This window comes from Bos taurus, chromosome 1 (genome assembly GCF_002263795.3).
Source record: "Bos taurus isolate L1 Dominette 01449 registration number 42190680 breed Hereford chromosome 1, ARS-UCD2.0, whole genome shotgun sequence".
Lineage (NCBI taxonomy): Eukaryota > Metazoa > Chordata > Mammalia > Artiodactyla > Bovidae > Bos > Bos taurus.
Genome location: NC_037328.1, coordinates 118,402,739 through 118,414,646, shown reverse-complemented (window position 1 = coordinate 118,414,646; position 11,908 = coordinate 118,402,739). Strand labels below are relative to the sequence as shown.

The 11,908-nt window shown below is 40.5% G+C and overlaps 1 protein-coding gene across 1 annotated transcript; it reads right to left on the bottom strand.

The window, feature by feature from the left end:
• Nucleotides 1–317: 317 nt before the first annotated feature.
• On the bottom strand, nt 318–10,797 carry COMMD2 (COMM domain containing 2). Its single transcript, NM_001105356.2, is given in 5 exon segments — nt 318–1,462; nt 4,163–4,336; nt 9,836–9,918; nt 10,532–10,609; nt 10,705–10,797. Coding segments are annotated over 5 exon segments (600 nt in total). The 5' UTR covers nt 10,772–10,797; the 3' UTR covers nt 318–1,264.
• Between the last annotated feature and the right edge of the window lie 1,111 nt (nt 10,798–11,908).

The window sequence follows — 11,908 nt, the reverse complement described above, 5'->3', positions numbered from 1 at the left end:
TGCCCAAATTCATGTCCATTGCATCGGTGATGCCATCCAACTATCTCACCCTCTGTCGTCCTCTTCTTCTCTGGAGAAGGGAACGGCAAACCACCCCAGTATATTTGCCATGAGAACCCCATAAAGTGTAATAAAAAAAGGGGGAGTTTGATACAAATAAAAAAAAGAGACTAACACATGCTTTGTCGTTTTGCTTGGGATAAGAATAGTGGATATAGAGGAAGAATAAAAGTTGCCCTAAGAAGACACAAGGATATTATTTCAATTTTGGCTGGAGTCAGCCCTGCTTATCTCCACCCAATGTGGACAAATAAGAAGCCTCACAGAGCTATTTTTATTGTATAAGCTTGGCAGACATGTTGCTTTTAACCTGATGACATATGCTACAATTTCATGTAACATGTAAAGTTTCCTCTTATTTGTGAGGTTGTTAACATGAAAGCTTCATTAATCAAGTTATCACTATAACTAAAAATTATCTGAGTATAGTTTGCTTATAGCTACTTTGCAAGTGCATAACATGTTTTTTCCATGTTCTTAAGATAATTAAGAACTGATTACAGTATGCCTGCATCCATTGTTTATAAATGTCGAATTGCAGTGTGTCTCTTAGATGCTTTGGTAATAGGGAAAAAAATTAATCCTTGATAAACTACAATATATTCACACAAATTTGAGTACTATTTAAGCTTATTAGCATGGCAACTTAAACTTAAACAACAAGGTAAGTACTTAGTATATTCACAGCCAAATAAAATACATGAACTGCCTAAAAAATGTTGCCTTTAAAAAATTCATGTTCACTTCCCACTATTCTGTGGCTATTAACATCATGGTGTGCTTTAAAGTCAAAAACATTAAATTGTCTAGAAATACTATGAATAGTAATAGAATTACACTGTGAACTTTAAGTTTAGATCAATAAGGAGGAAAACAATAAACTAGTCAGGAAAAGCATCAAAAAAATATAGTCATTTATATACACAGAGGATTTGAACAGTATAGATTCACTTTCAGTTGATTCAATCCTATTTACACATTTACGACACAAACTACATCTTAACTCAAGAAACTGACCATATTTAGCACTGAGAAAGAAACTTCACTTAGCCTGTGATCATGACCTCAGTGTCTTGACATAGGAAAAGAAATTTTATGAAATCTCTATGCATTTATCACTATCAACTTAAAAAATTGTTTTGAAAAATAACTACTGCGTATCATCAATTCACAAGTGATTCCGGAGGAAGAAAACAAATTGGGACTACTTGATATTGCGCACGACTCTCCTACAGTGGTTTGTTTTCATCTCCTCCAAGGCTTGTTCCAACTGCTGAACCAAGTGCAGCAGGGTGGCTGGGTCTGTCTGCAGAACTTGGGTGTTGTGATCTCCATTCTGATTAAGGTGGAGCTTTATAGTCACTGATGGTTTAATCTGTTGCCTGAGGCTTCTGCTTGCAAGCTTAATTTTAAATGGAATAAAAGCATAATGACTATTTAACAATCATGCTGAACATATGAATAATGACATTATACCATACACAAAAATTGAATTTCAGATAAATCACAGACTTCAAAATGAACAGTAAACTTCAAAATCTTTGGGGGAAAAAAAAACTACAATGTATAGGTAGTCATACAGTATGCAAGGATTTCTTAAACATGATATAAAAACAAAAATCATAAATAAAAACTGATAAACTGAAATGAATTAAAATTATTAAAATTTCTTGGAAAGATATCTAAAAATAGTGGGAAAAAAACAAGCCACAACCTGAGAAAAGATACTTTGTAACACATAAAACCAAAAAAAAGTATCAAGAATGTATGAAGAAGTGTTCTGATTTAATAAAACCCCCACAAAACCAAGAAAATTGTACAGAAGATCTATGAAAGCACTTTGCAAAAGTAATAAAAATAGATAAACACGGGAAATACATTCAACTTTATTAGAAAATGGCCAATAAAACCATGCTGTTTTATCAGACTGGCAAGAATTAGAAACCTGCCCATAAGGAGCACTGTGAAGTGATGGTAATGAAAACTCATCCACTGCTGGTGAGAGTGATGAGAGAATTACTTTGGAAAACAGATAAATTACCAGCAATTCCACTCCTAGGTACATATCGTAAACTCTTACACATATACACATATTCATAATAGTATTTGTTTCCAAGAGCCAAAAGCTAGACATATCTCAAATATTCTTTACCAACAGAATAGATAAATTGAGAATATTCATACAATGAAATGCTTACTAAATGACGGGGAAAAGAAGTAAACTATAGCAACCTGAACTGTCATCAATAAATCTAAAAAGAAAATGTTTAATCAAAAAAGCAAGTTGCATATGCCTTCAAGGAGCCTGCTGCTGCTGCTGCTGCTGCTAAGTTGCTTCAGTCGTGTCCGACTCTGTGCGATACCATAGACGGCAGCCCACCAGGCTCCCCCGTCCCTGGGATTCTCCAGGCAAGAATTCTGGAGTGGGTTGCCATTTCCTCCTCCAATGCATGAAAGTGAAAAGTGAAAGTGAAGTCGATCAGTCGTGTCTGACTTCTAGCGACCCCATGGACTGCAGCCCACCAGGCTCCTCCGTCCATGGGATTTTCCAGGCAAGAGTACTGGAGTGGGGTGTCATTGCCTTCTCCTTCAAGGAGCTTATAATCTACTTTATACCTTCTCCTGTGTTAATATATATTCAAGCACTCAACACACTGGGATACAATTGCTAAGCTTGTCTAGCTGAATTTCTGTAACCTATTCGGACCACTCAAATCAGAAGAATCTACTATTACAGCAGTTTACAAACGTTATTACACATTAGAATTACCTGGGTGACAAGGGAGCTTTAAAAAATCCTGATGCCCAGGTAAAACTCTGTACCAATAAATCAGAACCTCTGGGGCAGAACACAAATATCAGAATTTTTTTAAAGCTCCCTAAATCATTTCAATGTGCAGTCAAGTTTGGGAACTAGGGGGCTATCCCACATATTCATTTGTTCACTCTCAGATTCATGTGGGCCTTTACAACTTATGCTGTCTCCTCTCTCAATAATATTACCCTGGTTTTCTCCATTCATTTCTTTTTCTGAAATTTACCCTTCTTTTATTGATGCTTTTCTGGAACATGCCAGTGTACACTGAACTACATGAGATACAGCTTTTCTGAAATACTCAGAAGTACCTTTATTTATACAATTATATTCTTTTTTCCTCTCCAGAACCTTATTTCACAACTATCTTTAATTACTAGTTATTTTGAGACATCTAATATCACTAAACAAATAATATCTTTTCTAGCTGAGAAAGTATCTTACAATTCTGGTTCCCAAAGCATTCAGCACAGTCCTAATCAGTGATTGCATGGCATTCAATAAACACTTCTTAACTAGCTTATCTGTCACTGCTTGAGAAAGGGCTGCATGCAATGTCTGAAAATTCCTTTTTGGTTGTGTACGTGGCTTTAAAAACAACCCAATCTCATAAAAAGAAGGCAGACATAGAAGAATATTTATTGAATCATTTCATGAATAGAAAGTTAAAGAACAGAAAAAAATAATCTGTGCATTAAGAGTCAGGATGCTGGTTACCTTTGAAAAGAAGGATGGGGAAGTAACTTGTAAGGCAAGAAGGATGCTTCTGAAGTGCTGATCATGGGTGCTGGTTTCATAGGTGTTTTTACCACATGATAATTCATTGGGCTATATACTGACCTGTGTACTTTTCTATAAATGTGTTTTATTTAGACAGAAAAAAGGTTTTCTAAAAGCTAAGCACCACTTTAAAAATACAGATAACCATCTGCTTTTCCAAAATAACCTATTTCTTACAAAGTTCACAAATTAAACCAATGTGAACATATTAAAAATATAAGAAAATGGGGAATTCCCTGACGGTCCAGTGGTTAGAACCCACCACTCTCACTGCCAAGAGCCTGGGTTCAATCCTTGGTTGGGGAACTAAAAAATCCCACAAGTCTTGTGGTGTGGTTAGAAAAAAAAAGAAAATGAACTATTTGTGAAATGGTCTAAAAACGGACATTAAAAAACTGAAGTTTCAAACCAGAATTTGGTTAAGGTGGTAAAGAATACAATAAGTGTGAAGACATAGCCTAAAATAAATCTTATATTCTATGTCAGATTTTTTTTAAAAAGTCATACCTGTACATCCAGTCGCCATTCAAGGCTGTGGTAACTGGGAAGGTCTGGTGCCAATTCACTCAGGATAGTTCTGATCTCCTTTCTGTTGTCTAGATAAAGCTGAAGCAATAATTTGTTCAATTCTTCAGGAAATCCCAGAATAAAAACAGAGTCTTGGAAATCCAGTTCAGAAATCTAAAAATGAATCAAGTTTATCAAAATTTATTTGTGTCTAATAAATGCTGAAATACTGGATATACACAAAAAAATATGAATTCTATTCTGTCTAGTAAAAGAAACAACACTCCTTAGTAAAAGGCAACCCCTGTCCACTATTCCGAGTTTTTGATACATGAAAATAAAAATAAGCAACAAAAGCAAAAACAAACTAATGGGACAACTTCGGATAAAGTCTTCTGCACAGCATAGGAAAGCATCAACAAAATGAAAAGGCAACCTACTGAATGAAAGAAAAATCTGCAAATCACCTATCTAATACACAATAGCAAAATAAATAAGTAAATAAACCCATAAACAATCTGATTAAAACATGGGCAGAAGATCTGAATTCACATTTTCCAAAGAACACATATAGAAGGCCAACAAGGCACATGAAAAGATGCTCAACATCACTCATCACCAGGGAAATGTAAATCAAAATGATGAGATATCATTTCACATCCACTGGAATGGAGAGTATCAAAATGACAAGAAACAAGCGTTGGTAAGGCTGTGGAGAAAAGGGAACTCCTGTACACTGTTGGCAGGAACATAAACTGGGGCAGTCACTATGTAAAACAGTATGGAGGGTCTTCAAAAAATTAAAAATAGAACTACCGTATGATCTAGTGATTCTACTTCTGCATATTTATCCAAAAAAAGCAAAAACACAAATTCGAACAGACATATGCACCCCCATGTTCCTGAAGCATCTATTTACAATGGATAAAACATGGAAACAAACTAAGTATCCATTGAACGATGAATGCATAGGGAAGTTGTGGCACACATACACAGTGGAATATTACCCAGCCATAAAGAAATGGAATCTTGCCATTTGCAACAACATGGATGGAACTTGAGGGCATTATGCTAAGTGAATTAAGTCAGACAGAAAAAGAAATACTGTACGATCTCTCTTACATGTCAAGTCTAAGACAAACAAAAAACAAAAAAAGCCCCTCAAACTCACAGATACAGAGAACAGACTGGTGGTTGCCAGAGGCAGGGGGTAGGTGGAAGAAAACGGTTTAGGTAAATCTTAGTGCGATATTCAGATGCTGACCGGACAGAGGAAAGTCATGTATTTGGTCAGCAAAGGGAGTGGGAGAGAAGGACATGGAGTCACAGATTTTGGCTATCCAATGGAACAACATTATTAGGGACCAAGCAACCCTAACATTGGCAATGACTCTCAGTAGGAAAAAGGAAACTGCTAACAGCAGGCTTGCTTTTACTCCCTTACTGGATGCCCAACATGAGGAGGGATAAACAGGCGGAGAAAAAGTAGAGGAAGCACAATTTTTTTGTCTCTCTTCCCTTAATTGTATTTACCTCAGCCACTTTAATACTCTACTTTCCTTGTTCTTTTCCAGTTTCTGCATGCCACCCTTTTTGGGAGGGGATGTCACTGTCATTAGACTTGTTTCTATTTGTAATAGCATAGGCTTAGGTTATCTTGTCCCTTTAGCAAGTATCTCCTGAGATCCTACTATGGGATAGGTCCCATGCTAGGCATACAGAACTGAATAAATCAAATGGGCTCATTGCTGGTGAGGAGGGCTTATAGTCTTTTGGGCCAGGTGGGTTAGGTTTGTTGACCAATCACATCAGGTAGTCTGTCAGAAGATTCAACTCGACTAAATCGAAGAGCAAGAGGCTAGAGATCGATTTCGAGGAGAACAGCCAGGAAAGCTCTGAAGAGGGCCAGAAAAGATCACCTCGGGAAGCAAAAATGAGTTCCCCATATCAACTAATGGAACACAGATTTATGTGACAGAGCATTTGCTGTCAAACACCTCTAAGTGTAACATTTTAGGGAGTCTGACAAAAGGAATCTATAAAATATATTTTTATGTAGTTAACCACTCAAATAATCTAATTATTTCACCCTAATTATTAGGGTGAAACACCATAACTCAATAAGCCACACTCTGTCTTTCATCACTTCCAGCGTGACGATTTGCTATCAAAATGTTAAGCCTTTAGGGCAGTTTCCCAAATTTACCTGATCTTAAGAATCATTTAAAGCACCTTGAAAATATATTCTCAAGCCCATCTTCTGGAAAACCTGATTCAACAGGTTTGAGACAGAAACCAGGAATTTGGTTTAAAACGGTCACACAACATTCTCACTAAAAGGTAAGTCTGAGAAACAGGAGAATGGACAATATGTAAATTAAGCCCTGTGTGTGTGTGTGTGTGTGTGTGTGTGTGTGAAGTCACTTCAGTCCTGCTTGATTCTTTGCGACCCTTTGGACTGTAGCCCACCAGGCTCCTCTGTCCATGGGATTCTCCAGGCAAGAAAACTGGAGTAGATTGCCATGCCCTCCGCCAGGGGATCCTCCTGACCCAGGGATTGAACCTGAGTTTCTTATGTCTCCTGCACTGGCAGGTGGGTTCTTTACCACTAGCACCATCTGGGAAATCCCATGTAGCCAGTTGTAATTTTTCAAATATTTTTTCTATTAAGAGCATGGAGAAACAACAACTGGTACAAGATTCCCAGCCAGTATTAAAAAGGGAAAATGTGGGAAAAAAGGAAAAAAATACTTTATTAAAATACAAAAAGAACTGCTAAAATGCCCAGTTTGCTCAATTCTCCAACAAGCTGCTGCTGCTGCTAAGTCACTTCAGTCATGTCCGACTCTGTGGGACCCCACAGACAGCAGCCCACTAGACTCCTCCATCTCTGGGATTCTCCAGGCAAGAACACTGGAGTGGGCTGCCATTTCCTGCTCCAATGCATGAAAGTGAAAAGTGAAAGTGAAGTCACTCAGTCGTGTCCAACTCGCAGTGACCCCATGGACTGACCCCACCAGGCTCCTCCGTCCATGGGACTCTCCAGGCAAGAGTACTGGAGTGGGGTGCCATTGCCTTCTCCGCTTCAATAAGCTAGATACTACTAATACACAAAAAGTTAAATCATTTCATTCTCCCTCTTCTTAGGATACACATAGTAACATGTGGAATTACAGGCAATTCTAATTTATACTAACAAGAGGTATTCATGCCAGCAGGTCACATTATAGTCAGATTATGTATGCATGGCTTCACTCAATCAATTATAAATCAGTAACAACATTACTGAAATGAGAAGATCCTAGCAGGACTGATATATAGAGTATATGCACTGGTTATAACAAACACCCTCTTCCAACAACACAAGAGAAGACTCTACACATGGACATCATCAGATGGTCAACACCGAAATCAGACTGATTATATTCTTTGCAGCCAAAGATGGAGAAGCTCTATACAGTCAACAAAAACAAGACAGGGAGCTGACTGTGGCTATGATCATGAACTCCTTATTGCCATATTCAGACTTAAACTGAAGAAAGTAGGGAAAACCACTAGACCATTGAAGTATGACCTAAATCAAATCCCTTATGATTCTACAGTGGAAGTGAGAAATAGATTTAAGGGCCTAGATCTGATAGATAGAGTGCCTGATGAACTATGGAATGAGGTTCGTGACATTGTACAGGAGACAGGGATCAAGACCATCCCCATGGAAAAGAAATGCAAAAAAGCAAAATGGCTGTCTGGGGAGGCCTTACAAATAGCTGTGAAAAGAGAAGCGAAAAGCAAAGGAGAAAAGGAAAGATATAAGCATCTGAATGCAGAGTTCCAAAGAATAGCAAGGAGAGATAAGAAAGCCTTCTTCAGCGATCAATGCAAAGATATAAAGGAAAACAACAGAATGGGAAAAGACTAGAGACCTCTTCAAGAAAATTAGAGATACCAAGGGAACATTTCATGCAAAGATGCACTCGATAAAGGACAGATATGGTATGGACCTAACAGAAGCAGAAGATATTAAGAAGAGATGGCAAGAATACACAGAAGAACTGTACAAAAAAGATCTTCACAACCCAGATAATCACAATGGTGTGATCACTGACCTAGAGCCAGACATCCTGGAATGTGAAGTCAAGTGGGCCTTAGAAAGCATCACTACGAACAAAGCTAGTGGAGGTGATGGAATTCCAGTTGAGCTCTTTCAAATCCTGAAAGATGATGCTGTGAAAGTGCTGCACTCAATGTGCCAGCAAATTTGGAAAACTCAGCAGTGGCCACAGGACTGGAAAAGGTCAGTTTCCATTCCAATCCCAAAGAAAGCCAATGCCAAAGAATGCTCAAACTACCGCACAATTGCACTCATCTCACATGCTAGTAAAGTAATGCTCAAAATTCTCCACTCCAGGCTTCAGCAATACGTGAACCGTGAACTTCCTGATGTTCAAGCTGGTTTTAGAAAAGGCAGAGGAACCAGAGATCAAATTGCCAACATCCGCTGGATCATGGAAAAAGCAAGAGAGTTCCAGAAAAACATCTATTTCTGCTTTCCTGACTATGCCAAAGCCTTTGACTGTGTGGATCACAATAAACTGTGGAAAATTCTGAAAGAGATGGGAATACCAGACCACCTGATCTGCCTCTTGAGAAACCTATATGCAGGTCAGGAAGCAACCGTTAGAACTGGACATGGAACAACAGACTGATTCCAAATAGGAAAAGGAGTACGTCAAGGCTGTATATTGTCACTCTGCTTATTTAACTTCTATGCAGAGTACATCATGAGAAACGCTGGACTGGAAGAAGCACAAGCTGGAATCAAGATTGCCGGGAGAAATATCAATAGCCTCAGATATGCAGATGACACCACCCTTATGGCAGAAAGTGAAGAGGAACTCAAAAGCCTCTTGATGAAAGTGAAAGTGGAGAGTGAAAAAGTTGGCTTAAAGCTCAACATTCAGAAAACGAAGATCATGGCTCCGGTCCCATCACTTCATGGGAAATAGATGGGGAAACAGTGTCAGACTTTATTTTTCTGGGCTCCAAAATCACTGCAGATGGTGATTGCAGCCATGAAATTAAAAGACGCTTACTCCTTGGAAGGAAAGTTATGACCAACCTAGATAGCATATTGAAAAGCAGAGACATTACTTTGCCAACAAAGATCCGTCTAGTCAAGGCTATGGTTTTTCCTGTGGTCATGTATGGATGTGAGAGTTGGACTGTGAAGAAGGCTGAGCGCCGAAGAATTGATGCTTTTTAACTGTGGTGTTGGAGAAGACTCTTGAGAGTCCCTTGGACTGCAAGGAGATCCAACCAGTCCATTCTGAAGGAGATCAGCCCTGGGATTTCTTTGGAAGGAATGATGCTAAAGCTGAAACTCCAGTACTTTGGCCACCTCATGCGAGGAGTTGACTCATTGGAAAAGACTCTGATGCTGGGAGGGCTTGGGGTCAGGAGGAGAAGGGGACGACAGAGGATGAGATGGCTGGATGGCATCACTGACTCGATGGATGTGAGTCTGAGTGAACTCCGGGAGTTGGTGATGGACAGGGAGGCCTGGCGTGCTGCGATTCATGGGGTCGCAAAGAGTCGGACATCACTGAGCGACTGAACTGAACTGAAACCTCCTTAAGGTTCTGGTAATACAAAACTACCCACAAAAGCCCTTACCATGAGCTTCGAACTTTCAGTGAGGAGGTATATTAATCCTTCCACACCATGTTGGACAGTGTCACTACTCACACTGAGTTTTCCTGAAAAAGAGTAAATATTATCCATTACTCCATGTTTTCAAACACTGCAATAAAAAATAATTTTGGTAATAACCTCCTGTTCATTCGCCATTCCCAGGCAAATGCCTTCAGTTATTTCCCACCATGTAATCTTCTTTACAAAACACAGATGCGTGGAGACAATACCAGGTGTACTATCTCTCTCCTGAGCCCGCAGCTACTTCCAGCCTAACAGAAGAGACAATATCGAAAACCTCCCCTCGTCCATTGGGGGAAAAATAGTTCAGTAAAAGCAGATGTCTGAGCAACGAACAACAGCCAAACAGTTGCGTATTTATGGTTCACCGAACTATTCCACACACTTGGATGCATATAACCATCATAGTGTATCTGGCAGATGGTGTTATGTCCATTACACGCCAAAACCACAAGCTTTAAAAAAACTCAGTATTTAGAGCACGGGCAGGATCTGCGCCCTGACTTAAGACCCCTTCTGCTTTTATTATGCCACAACGGGGGAGGGGGGGGGCGGATAAAAAACCCTTGTCCCAAGAGCCCCGTCCTCTCCAGGGACATAGAGAACGGCCCACACTTCCCCGAGAAGATTGCACCGCTGTGCCTCCCCGTTTCTTACTGGCAGCGCCTTCGTAGATCTTGGGGTTCGAGCCACGCCTCAGGAACTCCACCGCAATTCGCCCAAACTCTGCGACCACTGCAACAGAAGCCAGGAGACCCTGAGCGCCAGGCGCTCCCCCGATCCCCTCCCCAGACCGCAAGGAACCACCCTCCGCCGCCGCGTGCCCTGACCCGCGCTGTCCACTTTCGGCAGGAAGGCCAGGTGCTCCTTATGCTCCTCCGACAGGTCCAGCAGCATCTTCCCTGGGTAGCCAATTTCACTGTGCAGCGACAACCCCACCCTCGCGACTTCCGGGGCCTGAGTCCAAGCGTAAAGAGGCTCCGGCGCTTCAGCGCCCGGAGGTTTGGGTTCCGGCTGAAAGCCGTCCTACACTCAAATGCCTTCCTAGGAGCAGACTGGGAGCAGGAGATCTTTCAGTTTGTAAATCAGATGTCGCCTGCGGGGCTCAGAATGCCTTGATCTGAGGAAGATGAAAATAAGTTTAAAATTCGACTCGCCCCCTTGCGGAGCTTACATTAATAATGTTGCTGCTGCTGCTGCTGCTAAGTCGCTTCAGTGGTGTCCGACTCTGTGCGACCCCAGAGACGGCAGCCCACGAGGCTCCCCTGTCCCTGGGATTCTCCAGGCAAGAACACTGGAGTGGGTTGCCATTTCCTTCTCCAATGCATGAAAGGGAAAAGTGGAAGTGAAGTCGCTCAGTCGTGTCCGACTCTTAGCGACCCCATGGACTGCAGCCTACCAGGCTCCTCTGTCCATAGGATTTTCCAGGCAAGAGTACTGGAGTGGGGTGCCATTGCCTTCTCCGTACATTAATAATGTAAGTAGCTAACATTTATGAAGCACTATGTCAAGAACTGTTCTTAGGTTTATTAACTTGTTTAGAGCTCATAAGAACCTTATGAGGTAGGTACCCTTACTGTCCCCGATAGAGATAAGTAAACTGAGACAGGTCAAGCAACTGAAAGTAACTTTTTTTAGAGCTAAGTAGTTTGCACAGAGCTTCTGTATATATTATCTTACTTGATTTATCTCAATTACCATGCCATCGTTTGTACAGACAGGCCATTTGTACGGCGCTGGTCATCATTTGTGCATGAAGAATCCAAAGCTCCAGACACTGTGTTATCAGCCAGTGATAGAGCTGGAAGAAGGTCAGAGCCCTTGACCACCTGCTCCGAAATACATCATTCTGCACAGCATCCTGAAAGATGAAGGTTTGTAACAAGTTCCGTGAGTGATTATAAATTAGGATAAAGATGAGGAGGAAGACAATGACCCATGCTTGTCTTTATTTTTTATGTGTTAAGGGCAGTGGGAGAATTTGGTTCCTTTACTAACTCATTCTTCTCACCTGCTGCGATTCAAATATAAGAG